At 60.6% G+C, this 23,085-nt stretch overlaps 2 protein-coding genes across 4 annotated transcripts; one reads left to right on the top strand and one right to left on the bottom strand.

Moving 5' to 3' along the window:
- Positions 1-28: 28 nt before the first annotated feature.
- POLRMT (RNA polymerase mitochondrial) lies at positions 29-12,561 on the bottom strand. Of its 2 annotated transcripts, none has more exons than XM_031436841.2 (21): positions 12,445-12,561; positions 11,803-11,901; positions 9,194-9,801; positions 7,319-7,449; positions 7,046-7,241; positions 5,769-5,918; positions 5,474-5,638; positions 5,230-5,400; positions 4,787-5,011; positions 3,796-4,602; positions 3,247-3,369; positions 2,795-2,917; positions 2,385-2,564; positions 2,068-2,154; positions 1,865-1,978; positions 1,728-1,780; positions 1,541-1,639; positions 676-748; positions 404-495; positions 248-309; positions 29-156 (listed from the first exon to the last, which is right to left on the bottom strand). In XM_031436841.2, the coding sequence occupies exons 1-21, from the start codon at positions 12,530-12,532 to the stop codon at positions 107-109; spliced, it is 3,696 nt and encodes a 1,231-aa protein (XP_031292701.2). In that variant the 5' UTR covers positions 12,533-12,561; the 3' UTR covers positions 29-106. The 2 variants fall into 2 exon arrangements, with proteins under 2 accessions (XP_031292701.2, XP_031292700.2); XM_031436840.2 differs by having other exon boundaries at positions 5,769-5,921.
- A 6,437-nt stretch (positions 12,562-18,998) lies between these two features.
- FGF22 (fibroblast growth factor 22) lies at positions 18,999-23,076 on the top strand. 2 transcript variants are annotated; one of them, XM_010985289.3, is made up of 3 exons: positions 18,999-19,253; positions 21,597-21,700; positions 21,786-23,076. In XM_010985289.3, exons 1-3 carry the CDS (start codon positions 19,040-19,042, stop codon positions 21,978-21,980), a joined length of 513 nt encoding a protein of 170 aa, XP_010983591.2. In that variant the 5' UTR covers positions 18,999-19,039; the 3' UTR covers positions 21,981-23,076. The 2 variants fall into 2 exon arrangements, with proteins under 2 accessions (XP_010983591.2, XP_031292709.1); XM_031436849.2 differs by having other exon boundaries at positions 21,809-23,076.
- The last annotated feature ends 9 nt before the right edge of the window (positions 23,077-23,085 follow it).

A 23,085-nucleotide genomic window follows, 5' to 3' on the forward strand; every position in this document is an offset into this window, starting at 1 on the left:
CCCCCGAGGCAGGCAGCAGCTCCCGAGATGGCAGATGGAGCTTTATTTACACTATGGTACAGGTGGCCTGCGAGCCGCTGGGCCCTGGGGACTGAGGTGTCCTGCGTCAGCTGAAGAAGTACGTGGAGCGCTTCACCTGCTCCAGGTCGAAGGCCCCTGCGGAGCAGAGGGCGGCCGTGGGGCGGGCCCTGAGGAAGGCCCCGCCCCCCACCCGCCTGAAGTGCCCCGCCTCCGGCCGCAGCCCTACCTGTCTTGGGCACCGACAGCAGCGTGTCCAGCAGCCGGGAGACCCAGACGCTCTTGGAGACCCTGAAGCCAAGGGCAGGGTCACAGTGAGGCTCCGGTGGGATAGGAGGGGTGGGGCCACCAAGAATGGGCTGGGGTTGGCGGAGGGGGTCATCACCTGGAGTCAGAGCAGAACCGTTTCACCAGGAACCTGGACAGGTCATGGAGGATGGGCTGGCTGTGCAGGCGGACGAACTGCTCCCTGCACACCTAGGGGGAACGGGTGTCAGAAGCCAGGAACCAGGGCCCCAGGGGCAGGGAGAGGCTGGGCTTCCCTGCTCAGGCAGGGTCATCGCCCCAATACCCGGGGTGAGCCTGGCGGCCCAGGGCCCCATGGGGTGAGGGCCACAAGACCAGGGGTGTTCACGACTATGGGGGGCAGGGCTGCACCTGGTTCATGACCGCGACATCAGCCGCGTGGGTCCAGAAGCAGTCGTGGACTGAGACGAAGGTCAGGCCCTTCCTGCAGCAGGAGGGAGGGACTCCGTGAAGATGGCCAAGCCCTGGCCCTGCTCTCACTTCAGTCCCCCTCCCCGCTCAGCTGGGGGGTGCTCACAGTCCCGGGATGCCCACCCTCCTCTTACCCCCAACTCCTGTGGGCTCCAGCAACTGTGTGCCACATGCCCCTTCAGCAGACAGGTCAGAGGTTCGTATCTTAAGAAGCATCTCTGCTTCCTCACCCACCCCTGCCAGCTGCTGCCCAGATTCTCAGCTCCTTGTAAAGGGATGGCTCTCCCCAGGGGTCCCTGAGCCAGGAAATCTTAGTGAACCCACGCCCCCCACATTAGCAACTGTTTCTAACAGAACTGTGACATCTGGCCCCATCACCCCCTGATCCACCACCCCCAAGAGTCTCAAGAGAAACCCAGACACCTCTGCCTGCCCAGAGCAGAGCCAAACACATCAGGATGATGTTGGAGCCCCCCAGAGCAGGCCATACAGCACACCTGACCCAGTGAACGTCAGCTTCATACTCTGAGCCACGGGCCCTCCCCTACCCAGGCAGCCGCTCCCAGGCCCACCTGGCCTCCCCGGCCTGCAGCCTCTTCTGGGCACCACATCCTACAGGCCCACACGGCTGGGGTCCTCGCCTGCTGGAGGGCACTGGCCTGGCCTGCCAACCCTGTCCCTGGCTGGCAGCACCCACCTGCAGGACCCAGCCTCCCCACTGAGTGCAACTCGGCACCTAGAACCCTACGGCTCACAGTGGGGGCTCCCCGCCTGTGGGGGCTGGGGCTGGGACTGCGGGGCGCACCTGTAGCAGTGCAGGGCCGTGAGCATCATGTGTGAGGAGTCCAGCGAGTGGATGAAGTTGGGGGGGAAGCCGTTCTTCTGCTTCAGCGTGTTGGGCTTCCTAGAGGTGGGGGCACTGAGTCAGGCATCCCAGCCCAGAGCCCTGCCCGGCCTGGCCCCTGTGCTGCCCCGCGCCGTCCTGCACTCACTGGCTGGTGTCCCCACTGCTGCTGAAGGTAAGGCTCTGGATGCCACCTTTGATCTGCAGGGTGGGGTGGGAGGAGAGGGGGACATGAGCCCTGCCCTGCCAGGGTGGGGCGGGGATGGGAGCAGGGGCTGCACATACCATGACCTTGGAGTCGCGGTGGTAGGGCTGGATGACCGGAATGCCAAGGGGAGTGACCCACTCCACAGCTGAACCCGTGTGGGAGATGAGCCGGGCACTTTCGGTCAGCCAGCGCTGAGGGAACAGGCACTGGGATCAGGGCGGGGCCGGGTCTAGGGAAGCCTGTGGGGGACCCATGTCCGCGGAGGGCACCGAGGACTGACCTGGATGGACCGGGTGCCTGAGAACATCTCCTGGAGGCTGTTGAACACCTGGCGCACCAGGTAGTGCGAAGCCTCCCACAGGAACTCCTGAGAGGGAGGGAGACTGATGGGCGGGGCCCAGGCTCCCTCCATAACCCCTGAAGGCCCTAGGCCAGTGACCTCGCAGGAATGTCCCCACACCCTTGGAGGGGGTTGGCTCGCTCCCACGGGTCCCTCTAGGGGACCCGCCGGTGTGGGGAGAAGAGCCCCTCCCTCGGAGTCGCCTGCGCCCAGAGGCCTAGCCAACTGCAGAGGTGCAGCAAGTGTGCGCCACGCACCTGGGGGAAGTCGTGGAGCTCCCGGAGGCGCTTCTCGATCTGCAGGCGGCCCCCGTAGCGGGTGACCCCGTACACCACAGTCATCACCGTCTGCTTGACCACCTTGCGGCTGATGAAGCCCTCCAGCACCTGGGCCACGCGCACACCCTGCTCAGCATCCTGCCTGCGGAACACCTCCACCTGCGTGGGCGGCGGGGGTCAGTGGGCGGGGCCCCGGCCTCACCCAGTGCCCCACCCCGCCCCTTCTCTTCCTGTGGGCCTCACCATTCGCCCCTCTGACACCTCCCCTAGGAAGTCTGGTCATGACAGTTGGAGGCCACGGCTGTCAGCTCTGCAGTGCCCAGATGTTCACAAGACAGGCACCAGTAGGTTTCGGGGATAAGAATGAGTGGGGGAACCATGACACCCACCTGTGCAGCCACTCCGCTGTACACGTCCTGCGGCAGGTCCGAGGGCAGCAGGTTGACGGAGGCGGCCCCAACGCTGTCCCGGCCCAGGGCGGCGTAGTGTTGCAGGCCATTACAGGAACCATCCTGGTGGGGGACAAGGGTGGAGAGTGAGGAGTCCGGGCCAGGCCGGCGGGAGAGTCTGCAGCTCGAGCCGGAGCTCCCATGCTTCCCCAGCTCTGTTCACGGTAAGAGCTCCCTGGACCCCAATGCCAACAGGTGCGTGCGAGCCCACCACAAAGGAGAACCGAGGAGCAGAGGGCTGGGGCTGTGCTTGAACCAGCTGCGTGGCTGGATCCCAGCGGGAACTCCAGCCAGCAGAGTGGGACCTGCAGGAGCTGGACACCCACACAGTCCTGCGGGACCTTGGCCCATGTGGGCTAGGCACACTCCACACCAGGGTCCCACCAGCTCACCTGGTGAACAGGGAAGTGGGAGATGTAGGCGGCAGGGTCGGGGGCACGTGTGGCCCGAGCGATCTCCATGCAGCAGGCCAGAGCTTGCCAGGGCTCGTCCGCCTCCATCCACCACCTCCGGCCCTGTGGAGGGCAGGCGGGCTGGGTGAGGCCTGGGTATCTGGGCCTGGTGGGGTCAGAGCAGGGCATGGATGGGAGCTGGGTGGGCCCAGGGGACTTGAGAGCACAAGGAGGCCAGGATGGAGCCCCCTGGACAGCGAGGGAGGACAGGAGCTACAGACTGGGGTGGGACAGGCGGCAGCAGCCCAGGAGGAGCAGCCCCAGGCCCAGGTTGGTGGACCTGGACTGGGGGGTCCCGAGGAGCAGGAGATGGCAGAGCTGCAGACGGCCTGGGGCAGAGGGAGAGGCCAGGAAAAAGGACACCAGGGGAAGAAGTGGGGGCACAGGTGACAGATTTTGGCCTGAGAGACGCCCTGGAGGGAGTCCAAGGTGGGTGCCGAAGTGGCCAGGAGAGACAGCTGGGGAGCGGGGCGTCGGGGCCCGCCCTACCGTCATGGGCTGGTCAGCTGAGTCCAGGATGTCCTCCATCAGCTGGTCTGCAAAATCCCGGCGCGCCTGCAGCGACTCCCGCTTCTTCAGGCCGGTGAGGTTGACCAGGTGGATCTTGAGCCAGTCGAGGCCATGAGGGCCAAGAGGGCGGCCCTGGGCAAACTCCAGCAGGGCACGGGCCAGGTCGCTGCCCAGGTGGTTGAAGTGCGGTGGGCAGGGGTAGGTCCGGCCGCGGAAGTCCATGTTGTGTGGCAGCCAAAAGACACGGTGCCGCAGGTGCTGAGCCAGCGAGAGGCGGCAGAGCGCGTCAGCGCGCAGGCTCTGCATCTCCCGTGCCACCTTCAGGCGGCGGGCCAGCTCTCGCCGCATCTCCGCCTTGTCTGCCGGCGAGAGGTCGGGCAGCAGGCCACTCTTGGGGGTCTGGCGGCCCTGGGGAGGCCGGGGGGCCTCAGAGGGCGGGGCGGGCACGCCCAGGCGTGGGCAGCCCTTGTCGGTGAAGAGCTCCAGCACCAGGTCCAGCACGCGCCCATTGACGCGCCAGGCGCAGTTGCCCAGCTGGGTCAGGGCGTCCAGGGCACCATGCAGCTGGGCAGGGGGACAGCGCTCCAGCAGGAGCTGGTGCTGCTGGGTGCCCTCCACCGAGCGCATCATCTTGGTGGGGCTCAGAAGGAAGGCGCCCGAGTGGGGCGACGTCCAGGGCAGCGGGGGGCACAGCATGGGCACCTCGGTCGACTCAAAGGTCAGCGTGCGCTCTGCCGCGGCCTCCAGCAGCTGCGTGAAGGCTGGGTGCGGCTTCAGGATCCCGATCTAGGGGCAGGGCGGGCAGAGACGGTCAGGAGGCCAGTCTCCCCCAAGGCACAAGTGGAGGAGGGCCTCAGGGTCCTGTCAGATGCCCTGACCCTAAGAGGGGCCATGGCCCACCAGGACCCCGGCAGGAGCCCGCCCCACCCCGAGCCCACAGCCGCATCCCAGGCCCCTCCACCTCACCCACCTGGCGGAAGCTGCGGAACGAGTACACGTGGTAGAGCACCGGGATGAGTGAGCCAGGGCCCCGGGGCGCCGCCAGGCTGCCGGGCATCTGCACCGCCTGCACCAGCACCTCTGCCAGCTGCTTGCCCAGCTGCACCAGCACAGACACGGGCCAGGGCTGCTCATGCGGGGCCTCAGGCATCCCCAGCGCCTCCCACCACTGCCGTGGCAGGCAGCGTTCTGCCACCTGTGGGCAGGAGGGTGGGTCAGGGGCTGAGAGCCCAGCACAGACTGGACACCCGCCACCCCCAGGTGAGACGACTGCTCTCCCGATGTTAGATGAGGAGACTGAGGCAGAGTCTGGGGCACGCTAGGCTGCCCGAGGGAGGGGAGTGGGGACAGCAGCTCTGCTCAAGTCCTCAGGTTCTCCAGCCGAGCTCCCCAGCCACCCCCTCCCGGCCTCACCTGAGTGTCAGAGGCCAGCAGGTGCAGGTACTTGATGTAGTGCTGCTCCAGCACCTGCACCTGCTTGCTGAGCTGCTTCCTCTGCACGATGTGCCGGTTGAAGACGCGCAGACCCAGCTCATGAGCCAGGAAGAGAAGCGACTCTCCCTGCGCAGGCAGCGCCTGCAGGGTCTAGAAAGCAAGGCTGTAAGCCCCACGCACACTCTGTCCTAAGCCCCGCGCACACAGCCCCCCGTGCGCACACCTGCAGCAACAGCCCCACGAACTCCCTCTCGCTCAGCAGGCACAGGTATGGGAAGAGCGAGGGGCGGCCTTCACGGGCAGCACGGGCCTCGCTGGCCTTGGTCTCCTGTAGCTCCTGGTACAGCGCTGTCTCCCACGTGGCGCGCAGATCTGCTAAGGTCTTCCGCTGCAGGGGGTGGGGGTGGGGAGAACACACGCGGAGTCACCACAGCACCCACCCAGCCTGGCAGACAGTGAGATCCTGCCCAGGAGGTGCCCAGTTCAGCCTGGTGCGGACCACACCCCCAGCCCCTTACCGCATGCAGGACCTCCTCGGTAGGCGGCTGGGCCTTCTCCACGGATTGCACGGTGACAGTGGTGGCCAACTCCACACGGAGCTGCTGCTGGAAGAGGTCCTGCAGCTTCTTTAGGGGCAGGTGCAGCCTCGGGTAGGACACAGGGCAGCCCTGCTGGTGCCCAAGGCTCATGGTGAGGCCCATGTGTCTGACCTCTCAGCCAGGGACCCCTGGGGCAAAAGTTGTCCACACCAGAGGTCCCGAAGAGCAGCTGCCCACCCTCTGCGTCCTAGTACCACCCCCCAGCGGGCTCATCCATTTTTCCCAGTTGGGTGGTGGGGGGAGCAGGGTGCAGAACAGCATTTCAGAGACTAGGCTGGTTTAAAGGCATTTGCGTGGCCTCGCTGGGCGGGCAGGACAGCCCAGGGAGACAGTTCAGGTCCCTGGATGCTGCTGTTTGTTTTTTTTTTTTAAATTTGGAACTGTGTGTGAGACCCATCCAAAAACAGGTAAATTAAAAATAGCAAAACCCAATACACTGAGAACCGAAAGTACACACTCACACAAAGACTTGCACACAGATGTCTAGAGCAGCAGGATTCACAACGTCAAAAAACAGAAACTGAGGTGTCTGGCAACAGGTGATGGATAAACAAAGTGTCCATCCACACACGGGAGCATCGCTCAGCTGTGAACAGAAGTCCTGACGCCCGCTCCCACGTGGACATAGCCCGAGAGCACGGTGCTCAGTGAGAGGAGCAGACACAGAAGGACACACAGCGTGTGACTCCTTGGATGTGAAACGTCCAGAACAGGCCACTCCACAGGGGCAGAGAGGGGGTTCCTGGTTGTCAGGGGCTGGGGTGACTGCTGATGGGGACAAGGCTTCTTTTGGGGTGATGGAATGTTCTGAGATTACAGAGATCAATGTACTAAAAAAAGAGACTGAATTATACTTTAAATGGTGAACATAGAAGACTTATATTCCAACAAGGAACATCCGGGCGTCACTCTTCTCTGCCCTGGGAAGTGGGTGAGGGTCTCCCCAGTCCTCTGCTTCTGTCCAGTCCTAGGGCGGGGACACCAGCTCAGCCACACTCCTGAGCACTGCCTGCAGCCAAGTCTCCATGTGGAAACCCAGAACAACACAGGGCAGCCTCCCCCGTGCCTGCACCTGCCAGCCTCAAGGCCCTGCTGAGGGCCGGGCTGGCCACATCTGGCTTGCTCAGTATCTGAAGGTGGGGGGCATCCCCCCGAGGAGAGACAAGGAGAGACCTCACCACAGGCCCGGGTCTCACCTTAGCGTAGACCTCCCTAAGCAGCGGCGAGGTGTTGAGCTGGGGTGCAGGCGGCGGCGGCGGCGGCGGGGGTCTGAAGGTGGGCTCAGCCTTGCGCACGGCCCGCAAGAGCTCGGCCCGCTCCCCCTCACCCAGCGGCACGGCTGTGAAGAGCCCCTGCAGCTGCAGCCCGTCCTGGGCCATCTGCTTCAGACACCTGCGGGGACATTGGGGTGGCCCTGGGCTCAGCGCGAGGCAGCCACTGGAGCCTCCAGGAGTCCCAGCCCCACTCACCTGCGGATGGTGCTGGCATCCTGGTCCAGACGCCCCATGCACTGCAGGGCGGCCGCGTAGGACAGCAGGTCCGGGGCGAGGCCAGCATCTTTTACCATGAAGAACACATAAACCAGCTCTTTGAAGGAGCCCTGGTGGGACAGAGAGGGGTGAGGACCTGGGGGTGGCCTGGTGGGAGTGGAGGGTTGCTGGGGGGGGGGGGGGGCTCTGCCTGCCGTCAGCCTGCTCCTCTCCTGCATTTCCTGAGGTGGGGCCGAGCCTCCCTCCTCAGCGCAGGCGTCCTGCTACCAATTTCCTTGGGTGCTGCGCTGTTTTCTCCTCCACCCACCTCCTTCCCTGGCAACCTCTCCTCTGCCCTGAGAGGCTCAGGAGTGATGCTACAGACCCCCAGAAAACCCCCAAGGTCCTCCCACACCCTCGTCTGAGAGGCACTGCCACACAGGGTCCCCAGGTGCTCGACTGCATGACCTGCGGTGGGGGGCTGCCCTGTCCAGCCGTCACCAGCCACGCACCGTCATTTAGTTAAACACTCAGTTCTTCAAGCACTCAGCAGCTCCAGGAGGCTGGTGCAGAGGAAGGACATATCCAAAGTCACAGAAAGTTCTACTGGACGCCGCTGGCCTGGAATGAGCCCAGCTACCCTATCTTTAAAATATCTGTAGTGATGTCACCACCACCACGAAGACACACATTGAACACTGTCAGGGACTCTCTGTCCCTCTCCTGAACACACACGTGGGGCTGGACACCCAAGACTCCGGGCCTCACTCCTCCGGAGCACTGAGCAGGGCTCCCACCCCCACGTCACAAATGCCGAAGCCAAGCTCAGAGGGAAGTGAGTGGTATGGCGAGGGTGAGGCAGAAGCTCAGATCCGGAGGCAGCCCAGCAACAGCCACTCAAGAAGCCAGGCAGGCCCCCCAGCTCACGTCCACCTGGGCCCTCAGAGGGTGCCCTCGTTGGGAAAGCGGGTCTTTGCAGACGTAGTTCAGACGATGCCAAGCCAGAGCAGGGCTGTGAGGCTGAGGCACGATCGGGGGCTGCGGCCACTGGAGCCCCGGGAGCTGGGGAGGCAGGAAGGCCCCTCCCCTGCAGCCTCCGAGGGGAACGGGACCCTTCCAACCCTGACCTCGGACATCTGCCCTCCGGGACTAAGAGAAAACCAACTTCTGCTGTTCTCAGCCTCCCAGGCTGTGGTCAGCAGCCCCGACCGCCCAGGAAGCTTGTCTCGTCACCTGACTGCGCACCAGGACTGCGCATCCGTTGCAGGCCTGGCTGCGGGGGAAGCTGGAGGGCCGGGCTCCTGGCAAGGGAGACTGACTCCTGGCACTGAGCACGCCTCCCGCACAACTGTCCGGCCACCTGGCTGCTCCGGGCAGCACTGCGTGTGCGAGTCAGCACAGCAGGGGCCCTGCCGCACACCCGGCCATGTGCCTCCCGTCTCTGTTTCACACAGCCATCGCCCCTGCTGCCCCTCAGATGAGGCTGCAGCCCCTCAGCAGGCAGGGTGGGCGGGGTTTCCCTGCAGGGGCCCACGAGCAACCTCCCTGGGCAGCCCTGGTGCTCCACAGGGAACAGAGAGCCGCGTCCAGAGGGACATTCGCTGCTGAGCACAGGCATTAAAAGACTCCCACCTCTGGACCCAGATAGGATTTGCCAGACGCGACCGCGAGGCCGCAGCCCTGAGGCAGGTCTGCAGTGCCCACGTACCGGAGCCCAGACGAGCCACCAGAAGGAACTGCTCTGAAAAGCGGCACCACACCTTCCTCTGGGCCCAGTTCATGCTTTCCCATGCAACCCATGGGGGATCAGTGTGTGACGAGTCTGAAGATGTATGAAAACGGCGCAGGGCACAGCCCCCCAGCCCAGCCCCTCACCTCGCGAGCCCAGCCGCGCATGACCATGTTGTACATGGCAAGCGTGAGCAGCCGCTGCTGCCGGGACCGGCTGTGGTGGGTGACCAGCACATGGTGGGCGAGGGGCAGGTGGCCCGTCAGCAGGCAGCACTCGAAGAAGGACAGGAGCCTTTGCCGCTGGCCCTCCAGCCGCACGTCGGAGCCCCTGACCGCCGAGGCCTTGGCCGCGTCGCCGCTCAGCCTCTGCGGGGCCTCCTGCAGCAGCTGGGCCAGCTGCTCCTCCCAGGGGCTCCGGGCTGCCCCCTGCTCCCAGCGCTGCAGCTGGTTGGCCAGCCTCCCACTCAGCAGCCGGGGCTCCACACGCAGCTGCCTCTGCCAGGCCAGCGTCCGCTCACGCTTCTGCAGCCTCCCCTCCAGCCGCTGCTTCCGCTTCTGCATCAGCCGCTGCTCCTTGTCCAGCTTCTGCGCCCAGCGGCCACTGAGCTTGGGGGCAGCCCCCTCTGCCCTGGCCCAGGCCTTCCCAGGGGACTGGGCGCTGCTGGCCTCCGGGGCCAGAGCCACATCCACCCTCTTCACAGTCACCTCGGACACGCCCTCAGCCTGCAGCTGCCGCACCCTGGCCTGGAGCACTGTGGGGAAAGGAGGGATGTCAGGGAACCTGCTGTCTGGAGAGCCGAGCCTTCAGTCCTGCGTGTCTGCCAGCACCTTTGAACATCCTGGCATGCACACATCGCCCACCCACTCGGCACCTGAGCCTCCAAACTCAATGCCCCAAACAAGCTCCTGGTGATCCCTAAAACTGCTCCTCTGTGTCTTCCTGCCACTGGCAGCTCTGTCCCTCCAGGGTTTAACCAGGAATCCTGTCTACAACTCTCTCCCCAACACCCAGCTGGTCAGCACACCCTCCAGGCTCTGCGTTCAGAATTTACCCAGGTACCCCACTGCCCAACTGTCCTCACCACTGCCCCTCCCCCTTGCGCAGTCTGCTCTAGTTGTGATGGCCTCAGGGCCTTTGCACCTGCTGTTCCGCTGCCTAGAAGGCATTCGCCGGCCAATCCACGGCCCACCCCGCTCTGTGCCCCTTCACAGTCAGCTCCCGTTAGCTGCAGCAGCTCTGTTCTATGAAGTTGCAAGACACGGAGCTGGTGAACAGTGGATCAATGATCCTGGGAAAACACTGGGCTCCTGAGAGCCTCTGGTCACATTTCCACCAACAGATCAACATACAACCTCTTTCTCTGAGTAACACCTCATTTTGTGTGTACTGTTGATTCATTCACCTCCGACTTGGGGCCAACACTGCTAGACCTCTCCCGAACAAAGCAGGGCTAACACACGTATTTTCTCCAAAGGTTGCTACAGCCTCCTTGAGCTCAGGACACTAGACAGCACACTGCACCATGCCTGGGGGCCACTTCAAACAGCAAAACCACCAACAAACATGCACAGATATGCAAAAACGTGGCACTACATATGCCCTGAGAAGGACACCCGTTTTCAGTGTCGCCCGACTGCCTCAGCTGGGAACGTGGGTGCCGGGCAGCTCCAGCTTCTGCTGCTCCACACACATCTACACACGACCGTGAAAGTGCCTCAGTAAACTTCAGCTGGGAGGAGACTACAAACACAGAATCTGGGAACATGAGGGCCAAGAGTACCCATCTTCTGCCCGTGCCTCTCTCAATGAACATCCGTCCCAAGCAGAGACCAAGTGAAAAGTCAGCGTGGCCCCGGGCCCCAGGGTGCGCCCAAACTCAGAAGAGCTTTCAGAACACACACGGGGGACTGTCCGGCTGGAAAGGGCTGGGCAGGAACCGAGGCAGAAGAGGGACACGGGCACAGGTTTCCTCCCTTGGGCAGAGACACCCCAGCGACCTGGGAGGTGCCCAGGACAAGCAGGTGCAAAGCCCCTGCCAGCAGAGCCCCAGGAGGCAGGCCAAGGCCCAGAGGGGTCTGTGGCCCTCAGTGGGAGTTTAGAGTTCATTCTGCGAGAGAAGAGACAGTTGGAGGGTTTTAGGCTGGAGAATGACGTGAAGTGATTCAGTTTCCAGAAACTTTCTCCAGTTGAGCAAAATGATACCAGGGCTTTGCTTTACAGTAATTAGGTGGGTGAGAAATGAAAGAAGGCTCCTCTTGAAGCTGGTGGTTCTTGTGTCTTTACTTCTGTATGCTTGGCATTTCCTGAAATCAGGTCTTTCTTTTTAAAGGTCCCCCACCCTACTCCTGGCTGCCGGACACACATGGGACGTTGGGCAGGAGGGAAGCAGGAGACAGTGGACATCTGGGAGGAAGAGGATAGTGAGGTGGTGAGAAAGAACAGATGCCCCCAGCTCCCTCTGGAGGCCGCCAGGACTTGGGCCACAATTTTGGGCCTTGACTACCTCATCTGAAAAGTGTGAGCACCTGGCGGGTTCTGGGGAGGAGGGATCCAAGAACCCACTGCGCACAGCACACGCTTCACGCCATCAGCACAGCAGGCCCTCGGACCACCAGAGAGGTGGGACCATGTTAGTTACCCCACCTCACTGGGTTTACTGTGAGGAAGTAGGGGGGGTGGCTCCCAGCAGCATGGCCGGCGGGGGGACAGTGAGGAAGGGGCTCAGGCCCCGAGCCTTGGAGGTCAGACTCACCCTCCAGCAGCTCCGCATGGCCCCAGTCCTTCCGGCGGTCCTGTTCACAAGGGCTGGCAGAGGAGCTCCTTCTATGGCCCCTGACGCCACCAAAGGCCTCTGCAGGAGAGACCAGGGAGGCTGAAGGGTAGGCTGGGCGGGGGCGGGGTGGGGGGGTTGTTGTGGGGGTCCTCATATGGACAGGAATCCGGGATCCAAAAGCAAAAGAACCCTAAAGTCAGTGGAAACTGTCAGTGGTCACGGGTCTCACGCTGGAAAGACAACAACAGGTCAAAAGTGAAAGAGACATCACACGCTAAGAAAAAAGGAAACTGGGGCTTTGGATCTAGGAAAAAGAGTTTCTCCAACTAAAGGTACAGAGAGTTCAAACGTTAAAATCCCTAAATCGTAAATAGTGGGTTGGGGGTTCCAAAAGAAACCAAGAGTCAAAGGTCAAGATGCCCTGCCGACCTCGTTAGGACAGTGGGCCAAGGGCGAGTGAAAGTAGGGTCGAGTCACTGGGTTCCCCAGAACGCCCAAGGCAAAGGGCAAAGGACGGGGGTAGCTGGATCCCGGGGGCCGAAAAGCCAAAGGTCACGGCCGCAGGGGTTGGGAGGACGGGGCAGCTGTCGCGGAGTCGCATCCGGGTCTCCCCTGCGTTACCTTCCTCGGCCAGGAGGCGGGGGCGGCCGGCGGGCCACAGGGCCCGGCCGAGCCCCGCCGCGCGGCGGCCCCAACCAAGCGCCGACATGCTGCCCGCACGCGGGACCCCCGCGCAGCCCCAGCACGCCTGCGCCGCCCGCGCCTGACGGGAGTTGTAGTTCTACGGCCTACGGCGGCCGCGAAGGGACAGCGCGCGTGGAGTTTGTCGCCAGAACCACAACTCCCAGGGGCCAACGGGACCCGGCGGCGCGAGAGCATGCACCGATGGAGCCCTCTGATTGGCTGTTCCCTATCGAGGGGGGGCGGGATAGGGCCGTTGCTTGGGCAACGCAGGAGGACGCTAAGCCATCTCTGGGAAGACTCGAAACCCGGATTTTGTTGTTGTTTGAGGAATAGTTGCCAAGTAAGTAGGCCAGCGTTCTGCAATTTAAAGACTCCAGTCAGCGATCTTCGCTGGGGAAGGAACTATTACTATCTCCATTTTATTGTGGTGAAAGCTGGGATTCAGAGAGGTCAGTCAAGTTGTCCAAAGACCCACAGCCTGGGTCCAGTATCAAAGAGACTGGAATGAAGGCACAGATCCATCTGAGTCCAAGCCCTAAGGCCAAAGGTCAGCTAGGTCATCGTGTTCTCTGGACATTTCCCTCATCCGCTCCCTCTGGCCTCAGTTTACCCACTAGTTTCCAAGTTTCCAAGGCCAGGGGCAGAGCGGGGCAGGAAGAGCGGGCTAACCTATTAAACTGAGCTGCCGACAAGCGGAGTGAAATAACCCCTGGAGCCTGGAGTTTCCCAGGACCAGAGCTTTAGAATCAGACCTGGAAGCCACGGCCACCTTACCGTTCAGATGGTCAGGCTGAGGTCAGGGTGTTAAAACAGAGAGAGCTAGATAAGAGCAAAGAAAGGGGGACACAGGCAAAATGGAAGGAATTGGGCAGAAAGGAGAGGCACAGGCCAAATACAGGAAACCCTATATCATGTAAGCACCAGGGGTCCCTGGGCAGAGAAAGAAAAGCAGGAATCTCTGGGCTGAAAAGTGGTCACACTTTTTGGGTGATGAGCAGCCTGGAGGCTGACAAAGAAAGGTGGGGAAAGGCAGGAATCTCCCATGTCCGAATGTAAACTTTTGCTCATTATGCCCTCATTTCAATAAAATTAGCCTTGCAGATTAAAAGTACCCATCATGCACCAACACCATGACACTTTCGAACCAGACTAAATACAGATAAAAATCCCCCCTCCCTTAGGGAAGGTGGTTTTGGGGTGAAAATCAGGCAATACGACCCCAAACCCCTCCCTCCCCAATGAATATTCTGCCCATTCACTTCTCTACACTCTGTATAACCAGCTTGCCAAAAAAACTCAGGGCAGCCACTCACCTGAGCCTGCCCGCTCCCCTTGAGAGTGTAATATCCATCCTTCAATAAATCCTCACTTTACTTTCTTAACCTCCACATGTTGTCTCTGGATCCTTTCTGTGACAAGGCAAGAACCAGGACACGGGCTGCACCTACCTGCACCAGGGGGGAGCATCTACTCTGGGGTCAGCTGCACGTGAAAGGGGAGAACAAGAACATGTAACACAACTGTGCTGCAAGCAGCAGTCACAACAAGTGCAAAGGCCCTGAGGCAGGAACAGGAGTGGATACTTGGAGTGATTTCAGCAGCCTTTTTGGGAGAAGAGGCAGAGACAAAGCTGGAAGGGGGCTCAGAGGCCTTGGCTCAGACTTCAGTGTCCCCATGACCCAGGGTGGAGGCCAGACGTGTGCTCTGGAAGGGCCAGACTCCCGAGTCTGGACGCCTCCTGACAGCACATTCCAGACACAGCTGCCCACACGGGCCTGTGCACTGTGATGCCACCGGCTGAGAATGTTTTCAGCAGACGGCAGCGTCTGTCCTCCCAAACCCGCCCCAACCCACCCCAAGATGCCCTGGGGGGCCATGACCGCAGACCTGACTCATACCTAGGGTTGCCCTCCTTCATGGCCCCAAGGGTGCTGAATCAGCTGGGCCTGGACCCCCAAGACCTAGACACAGCCCCTCGTACCCCCGCAGTCTGGCAGAGCCTGGAACCTAGGCTGGGAGCCAGGACTTCTGAATTCTTTTGCCTGACCTCATGCCTCAGTTTCCTCTTCTCTTCGATAGGACATCAGATGCCCTAAACCTGCACTTCCCCAAGCACCGGATCCTGGCTCTGAGCGGTGAGTAGGCCATTCTCCTTTGAGTTCCTGCCCAAGCAGGGAGGTCTCCCTGGTGTGTAACTCCTGCCTCAGCTCCTGGGCTGGGATTCTACTAGTCAGAGAGTTTGTCTCATGGTCTCTTCTTTTTGTATTTCTTCCTGCAGTTTACTGGCAATGTGTTAACAGATGGCACTGGTTGGTGACACTTCTGATAGTGACATCAAGTTTCCTTGTAAAACTTAAGCAAGAAAATATGAGTAACACACCTGGCAGGTGGAGACCGATGTTAACTGGAGGGACACGGCGTCAGGATGCAGGGGGTTGGCCAGCACCTTGTCTCAGAAGCTGTTCAGATATGTCAGGTTCTCACCCAGAACGTTCCATCCAAATCAAACCATGAGACACTCAGATGAGCTGAGGTTGTGGGACATGGGGTGAGATTTCAGACATGTGGAGAAAGGCAGGGATCTGTAGATGGAAGGACGTGGGACCTGATTCCTGGAGCTGCTGTAACAAGTTGCCAGAAACTTGGTGCCTCAAACAACAGCAATTGATTGTCTCACATTTCTGGGGATGAGATATCCAGAATCAGTTACCCTGGGCTGAAATCAGGGTGTGGTCGGGGCCATGCTCCCTCCGGGGGCTCCTGGAGGCTCCTTTCTGCCTCTTCAAGCTCCTGGGGGCTCCGGGTATCCCTTGGTTCATGGCCCCGTCCCTCCAGGCTCTGCTTCCATTGTCAGTGGCATCTCCTTCTGTGTCTGTGTCAAACCTCCTTCTACGTCTCTCATAAGGATACTTGTGACTGCATTTAGGGCCCCCTATGACGATCTCCTCGCCTGAAAATCTTAACTTAATTGCAGCTGTCAAGATTTGTTTTCCAAATAAGGTGAAATTCACAGGTTCCAGGGACCAGAATGTGGACCTATCTTTGAGGGCCTTTATTCAACCAATCACAGCGACAAAGGGAGAACAGAGTGCGTTGCGTGAGCCCTACCCAGGCTTGGGATGAGAAAGATACTCAAGGACGTCATGGTGACAAAAGGGGACATTTGAGCACCGATGGAGGATTTGATTGCAGCTTGGCTGTAACAGAGCGCCTTGCCTTCAGAAGACTCGTCCGATGTGCTTAGGGGTGCAACAGTACCGTCTCGGAGCCTGACTCTCAAATATCCCCTTACATAAAGACTGCACGTGTGTATTTTTTTTTTTTTTGAGGTATAACATGAACAATGCACACATCAAGAATACAGTTCCAGGAGGGAGGGTGTAGCTCAGTGGCAGAGTGCATGCTTAGCATGCACAGGGTCCTGAGTTCAATCTCCAGTATCTCCATTCAATAAATGAATGAATGAATAAATAAATAACCCTAATTACCCACAAACAAACGAAGAATACAGTTCCAAAAAAATACAGTTCAGGGTCTCTCTCCTGCCTCCTGAGACAGCCCTCACTCTCTCTATGGAGTGTGTGTCTACCTCTACTTTAACCAGTACCCCCGTGTACATCTATCTAAATAAATCTACTTTTACTCAAAAAACAAAAACACAGTTCAATCAATTTTCACAGACTGAACACTACAGTGTTCCAAAGAACACCTGGTCCCCAAAAGTCCCCCTTGCCCCCCATCACTGCCCCTGAGGGTGACATCCATCTGACAGTTCACACCATGGTTTGGTTTCCCAGAATGTCACCTAGACAGACCTCTGTGGTATCCGACTGCTTCTCCTCATTGTGTCTGAGACTCATCCCTTTTGTGTGTTTCAGGATTGTTCTTTCTCATGGCTGCTTAGCATTCCATTGTGTGACTGCTGCGGTGTGCGTATGCCTTCTCTGGTAGGAAGAAGTCAAAAATAATATGTAGAACCGGGGGCTCCAGGGACAGGGTGTTCATTGTGCTCTCCTTACAACCTCCCTGTGGGTTTGAAGACACCGCTTCACCTCATTAGGATGGCTGTAATCAAAACGACAGACAGTCACAACTGCTGGTGAAGAGGTGGAGGAACTGGAGACCTCGTGCATGGCTGCTGGGATGTAAAATGGCTCAGCTGCTGTGGGAAACGGTCTGGCAGCTCCTCAAAAACCTAACCATAGACTAACCATATGAGCCAGCAGTTCCACTCCTAGATGTACACATGAGAGAAATAAAAACACAGGTTTACACAAAAAACCGCACACGCACTTCCACAGCAGCACGACCCACAACAGCCAAAAGGTAGGAACAACCATGTGTCCATCGATGGATGATGGATAAATGCACATGTCCCTCCACACACCAGAGCATCACTCAGCCATGAACAGGAGAGAAGCCCTGATGCTCGCTACCACGTTGGACGGACCCTGAGAACACAATGCTCAGTGAGAGAAGCAGACACAGAAGGACACACAGTGTGTGATTCCATGGATGTGAAATGTCCAGAACAGATCAGTCTCCAGAGACAGAGAATGGGTTCCGGTTTGTCAGGGGCTGGGGGAGGAGGATGGCCTGTGACTACTGATGGGGACAGGGTTTCTCTGGGGTGATGGAATGTTCTGGAACTAGGGAGAGGTAAGAGTTGACAGTTCTGGATGTACTGAAAGCACTGACTGCACACTTTCATGGGTGAATTGTGTGGCATGTGAATTATATCTCAATGCAATTGTTGTTAAAAGTACCAGGCCCAGCTGGCTTCCCAGGCGTGGATCCCCTTCCGTCACACAGGGCCCTGGGACTTATCCTCCTGGGGGATGGGGTAGGGATAATCTAGGAAGGGAAGAGGAAGTTTCTAGCTGGCAGGAAGTGGAGATGCTATTCTGAGTGCCCACGGAGGTCGTGGATTATCTCATTCCATTCTCCCAGCCTTCCCTCTCTCCTGGACCATTTTCCAGAAGAGAAACCAAGGCTTGGGAGGTGATGCATGCAAGTCCCCCAGGTGCCGGCCTCAGGGCTCGGAGTGTGGGAAGATAGGTTGGGCTGGGCTTGGGCTGGGCTAGGAGCCCTCTCCCAGCTCAGTCCTGGGGTCTGGGAGCTTGGGTGTCCGCCACAGCCCCTGTGTGACCCTCCTGGGAACAGGAAGAGGGATGGGGGAATCCCCAGAGCCACAGGAAGGCATCCTGGCGGTGGCATCCGGCTGGACCAGTTACGCCCCCAGCAGTCCATCAGGACAGACTTGTCACCTGGTCTTCACCCTACTATTTAAAGTTGCCGCCTGCAGCCGTGGCTGTAGGACTGAGCCGCCAGGAGCCCTGGGATCTGAGCCCTGGGATGTGTCCTGTGTGGGGCCTTAGGGAAGTCACTGCCACTCTTGGGTCTTGGTTTCCTCACCTGTTAATGAGGCCTCTTGGCTCTGAGTCTGTGGAGGCTCACTGCCTTCACCTCCCTGGGCCCAGGGCACAAGGTGTGTCTGCAAATGATGAGCAGGTGTGGGTGTTAACAAGGTGGCCTCATTCCTACCATCTCAGACGTGCAGAGCTGGGTGCTGGGGATGGGGTGCTGGCCTTGGTCATCGTCCCTGTCCCCCTCAGCTGGCCACAGACGGGCCCACGTGTCCATCCTCCCATCAGCCACCTTTCTGCCCAATGCGCCCTATCCACCCACTTGCCCAGACACCTGTGCACACACTGTCCCCCCAACAGGTCACCTGTTCCTCCACCCACACTTTTCCCCAAGCCACCGCCCACTGGGAAGCTCCAGTTTGAAGGGTAGACCAGTCCCCACCTGGCATGCCCAGTCCAGTGGCCTGGCTGGCCCAGACAGACACTTGGGCAAGGACTTCCAATCCCAAACCCTGACCTCCAGGCAGCTCCATTTCTCCCTGTCCCTCGGTTTGACCTCTCTCTCTCTGTCTCTCTCTGTCTCTATCTCGGCCTTGCCCGTCCTTGCCTGCGTCTCTCCATCTTTGTCTCTCCATGTCGCTTTATCTCTGTCTCTCTCAGACAGAGGTCTCAGAGTCTCCCTCTCTCTGTTTCTGTCTTTCTCTGTATCTCTTTTTCTGTCTCCATCTCTGTCTCTGTGGCCCACCTCTCTCACACTCACACCCACGCAGCCCCTGCAGCCCAATCTGATGACTCACGGACAAGCACCGCGCTCCCCGCCCCGCCAGACAAACAAACACGCGCGGAAGCCGGAGAGTTTTTTCCCGGATGGGCCCCGCTCCGCGAACTGGCCCCGCCCCGTTGCGTAGTTGCCCCGCCTCTGCGGCTCTGGCCCCACCCCCGAGGAGCCGCCTTGGCCTGTTCTGGACTCTGCATTGGTAGGCTCCCTGACCGTGGCCTCTCCCATCAACCTGGCTCGCCCCCTGTGGCGATGGCCCCGCCCCCGAGTCTCCCTATTGGCCCGCGCGGGGCAACCCCGTCGGGCGCTCCGCCCCCTGATCGCGCAATGGCAGAGTCGCGGACGCGCGCGGGGAGGCAAGAGCTGGCGGAGAGCCGAGCGCGGGGCCATGCGCGGCCGCCTGTGGCTGGGCCTGGCGTGGCTACTGCTGGCTCGGGCGCCCGGCGCCGCGGGGACCCCGAGCGGTCCGCGAAGACCACGCAGCTACCCTCACCTGGAGGGCGACGTGCGCTGGCGGCGCTTGTTCTCCTCCACCCGCTTCTTCCTGCGCGTGGACCCCAGCGGCCGAGTGCAGGGCACCCGCTGGCGCCACAGCCCTGACAGTGAGTAGCCGGGGGCGCTGCCAGGGGAGTGGGGCGAGGGTACAAGGCAGACAGGCGGACAAGAACCAGGCACCAGTAATGATAGCTATGGGCGGGGCTTCTGTCTGTCTCTCACTCGAGGGAGGGTGGGGAGGCTCCTCTGGCTGCTCGGCGTTGGCCAAGTCACTGCCCGCAAGGGACCTCAGTTTCCTCAGCTGTAAAATGGGCCCAACCCACCTGGATGGAGGGTTGGACAGCTGAGGTGAAGGTCACAGGAAAGCTCCCAGCTCTGGGCCTGGGTCAGCAGCAGAAGTGGGATAGTTGAAGCTGGGGTCACAGGGCCCATTTACAGAGGGGAAACCGGTTCCAGGAAGGGCACCTGTGGGCCCAGTACATAATGAGGTGTGGGTATAGCTGGGGTCTGAACTCTGAACTCCCCACCCAGGAAAACCAAACTCAGGACCTGCCTGAGTTGGGGACCCCTCTATTTCTTCCTAGACCTACCCGTTTGGCAGATGAGAATCTGAGGCACAGAGAGGGGCAGTAACCTACCTGGGGTGGGGTGGGTTGGATCTGGGCTCCACGGTGCCCAGAACCTCACCAAGCTGGAGTTACGTCCCTGCTGCCCTGCCCAGCAAACAGCAGGCACTCAGTGAGTGTTTCTGGACTGTATGGGGCAGGAGGAGACAAAGAGGCAATGAAAGAGAGGAGGAGGCTGGGGATAAGTCAATGACCCACAGGCCTGCCTCTATGTCCCCATAGGTCTGAAGCCCGGGAGGGGACCTGGGGAGCTGGGCCCAGTGCTGGCCATGGCCTGAATCACCACCATTAGGGCAGATAATCACCCCTGCCCATCCCAGCTGCTTTCATCTGGGGCTCTCAAGGCCCTCATTAGGCTAACCAGGTGAGGGCAAGGACAAGGGGACTGGCTGGGCCGGTCGCCTGGCCGTGGGCATGGCCAGGCAGGGTGGCCTCAGGCTGGGGACGAGGCCTGGCTCTGCTGGGTGACCTGGGACTGCTGCTGCTTCTCTGTAAGACTTGGTTTCCCCATCTGGGCAGCTGTAGGGGTGATGATGCTTGATGGTTCATTGTTAATTGGCCACCTCCTGTATGCTGTGCTGGGCACGGGGGACACGCAGCGACCAAGGCAGCCCACCTTCATGGAGCTCCCAGAGCAGAGGGGAAAGGTTAACAGCGGAACAGTGAGCAAGTAATATGATCACTTCCGAGGCGGCCGTGTCAGGGCTGCGAATAAAATGAAAAACTGGGGGGCTGCTTTATCTGAGAGGTCCGGGGGCTGTTCTGAGGAGGTGGGCTTGAGTGGAGCCTCATGTAGAGAGAGGAGCTGGCCGTGCACAGGAGGAGCTGAGTGCCTGGCTGAGGAAGTAGCAGGTGCAAAGGTCCTTTGGGGCAGGGGTGAGCTCCCCATCGTCTCAGGCATCCAGGTCCAGGCTGAACACCAGAGAGCAGGGCCCGGACTCCAGAGTAGGCCCTAGTGCCTGGGTGGGGCTCAGAGTGTGTGCTGTGGCTTCTCCCTTAGCCCCGCCTCACTGGACCAGAAACATCCATTCAGATCAGGCAAGGCTTGCCCGGGGTCACCCATGAAATAGACAGGCCCCGAAACTGGCTCTGTCACTTCCCAGGCCTCATGTCCCACTCTGGGAAGTGGGCATAGTCAGTGCATCCCACCTGGGGCAGCTGTGTGCGTTTGATGGGGTCCAATGCTTGACATACAGTCAGCGCACAAGCAGTGTTAGCCTGTGTCATTGATCTAAATATAGTGTGCTAGAAACACTCTATGTCCCACCCCTAGGCTGCTGCCTGGGCTGTGCCTCCGTTTGGAGTTGTCTGCCCCAGAACTGGCCATGGCTGGGCTGGCGGAGCTGCCAGGGAGGGCTGGACGTGGAAACAGCAGTAGCAGCAGTGGGGACTGTGCTCATGCTAGGGTGTCTACGTCTCTCACTCACTACGTGTCCTTACTGATAGCTGCAGATCACCTGGCAGGCACTCACCTCTTCTGGCTTGGCTTTCTTGCCCTTGACCTACAGAGCCCACCCCTGCTCCAAAGCTTGCTGTGGCTCCCCAGTGCCTTCCAGAGAAAGGCCTGACCCCTCCCCTTATCCCCCCCCAACACCGCCCTCTATCAGGCCAAGTCTTGCCTCAGGCCTTCGCACCCTCCCCAGTGTCTCTCCTGCAGCCTCAGGGCAGATGCTGGCAGGAGTCTTGCAGTCCCTGGTGCGTCCTCACACCCAGCACAGGGTCAGACATACAGTAGGTCCTGGGGGAACGTTACCCTGAAGAATGAAGGGTGAGGGCGCGAGGGCGTGGCTGGTGGGCGGGCCCTGACCAAGCCCCTCCCCGCAGGCGTACTTGAGATCCGCTCCATCCGCGTGGGCGTAGTGGCGCTCAGAGCCCTGCACACCGGCTTCTACGTGGCCATGAGCCGCCGTGGCCGCCTCTACGGCTCGGTAAGTGTGCGTGGTGGGCTGGGGTGCGGGTGTGCGGGTGTCCGGTGAGAGGTGTGTCCAGTGGCCTCACGGCCCGGCCCCGCAGCGGGTCTACACTGTGCACTGCAGGTTCCAGGAGCGCATCGAGGAGAACGGCTACAACACCTACGCTTCTGTGCGCTGGCACCACCGCGGCCGGCCCATGTTCCTGGCGCTGGACGGGCGGGGGGCCCCGAGGCGCGGTGGCCGGACACAGCGACACCAGCTGTCCACCCACTTCCTGCCTGTCCTGGTCTCCTGAGGCCTCAGGGTCGGTGAGGAACCGACGGACAGAGATTCCGAGGACGTGTCGGCTGGGTGGCCGGAGGCGGGAGGCTGGGGAAGGCCTAGGCCGCCACCTGGCATCTTTTCGGTCCCTCATTCGTTTCCCGTGCGTTGAGCGCCAGCGGTGTGCGAGCACTGGGGACGCCGCAGGGCCCCCCAGATGTGCCTGGCCCTCAGGGAGCTCCTGGCTCCAAGGAGAGGTGGACACAGCTGAGCAGGGGCCGTGCGTGTCAAACCACAAGGTTAGGGGATGAGGGGACCTCAGCAGGGCACCTGCCGGGCTAGAGACAAGGATGCAGCCACGTGGTGGCCAGATCTGGGACACAGCCTAGGCCGAGGCTCGGAGGTGGGAACCCATTGGGGTGTTCGAGGCAGCAAGGAGGTGGGGAGGCTGGGGCAGAGTGAGGGGGGGGGCTGGGGGAGAGGGGGACACCAGCACACCATGGAGTGGCAGGTCCTAGCCCCAGGACCTGCAGACCTGTCACCTCACAGGGCAGAGGGGACTCTGCAGGTGGGGTTAAGTCCCCTGGGATGCAAGTGACCCTGGACTCCCGGAGGGTTCCATGTCATCACAAGGTCCCTATCAGAGGGAGGCGGGAGGGTCAGAGTCAGAGAGAGATGGGGGGGGGGGGATGCTGCGCTGCTGGCGGTGAGGATGGAGGGAGGGGCCGCGAGCCAGGGATGCGGCGCCTCTAGAAGCTGGGAGAGGCACGACCCAATTCTCCCTGGAGCCTCTGGAGGGACCAGCCCCGCCCAGGCCTGGGTTTAGCCCCATAAGGCCTGATTGGAATTGTGAGCCCAGGATTGTGAGGTGATAAACGTGTGTTGTTTTAAGCCACCAAGTTTTAGTGATTTGTTGCCAAATCAGCTGCCCTTTGAGACCCACACATGGTGTCAAACTGAAGTCAGTCCTCAGAGCCCCTCAGGTCTCGTGGGGTGAGAAAGGCTAGAGATGGGATGGGGTGAGCAGACCGGTCACTCACTGCGGCCGAGAGAGCCAAGTGACTCTGCCGGTCCACCTCCGGGCTGGGGTCTGGGGGCTGCGGCCAGCTCTCTGCGCGCGCACAAGGAACACGCCAACC

Source organism: Camelus dromedarius, chromosome 27 (assembly GCF_036321535.1).
Source record: "Camelus dromedarius isolate mCamDro1 chromosome 27, mCamDro1.pat, whole genome shotgun sequence".
Classification (NCBI taxonomy): Eukaryota; Metazoa; Chordata; class Mammalia; order Artiodactyla; family Camelidae; genus Camelus; species Camelus dromedarius.

Coding starts and splice junctions, on each gene's coding strand:
- FGF22 (XM_010985289.3), top strand. CDS start 19,040: ATGCGCGGCCGCCTGTGGCTGGGCCTGGCGTGGCTACTGCTGGCTCGG. Junction 19,254..21,596: donor CTGGCGCCACAGCCCTGACA/GTGAGTAGCCGG, acceptor CCCTCCCCGCAG/GCGTACTTGAGATCCGCTCC. Junction 21,701..21,785: donor GTGGCCGCCTCTACGGCTCG/GTAAGTGTGCGT, acceptor CCGGCCCCGCAG/CGGGTCTACACTGTGCACTG.
- POLRMT (XM_031436840.2), bottom strand. CDS start 12,532: ATGTCGGCGCTTGGTTGGGGCCGCCGCGCGGCGGGGCTCGGCCGGGCC. Junction 2,918..3,246: donor CCCACTTCCCTGTTCACCAG/GTGAGCTGGTGG, acceptor GTCCCCCACCAG/GATGGTTCCTGTAATGGCCT. Junction 1,640..1,727: donor AGCAGTGGGGACACCAGCCA/GTGAGTGCAGGA, acceptor CCCCACCTCTAG/GAAGCCCAACACGCTGAAGC.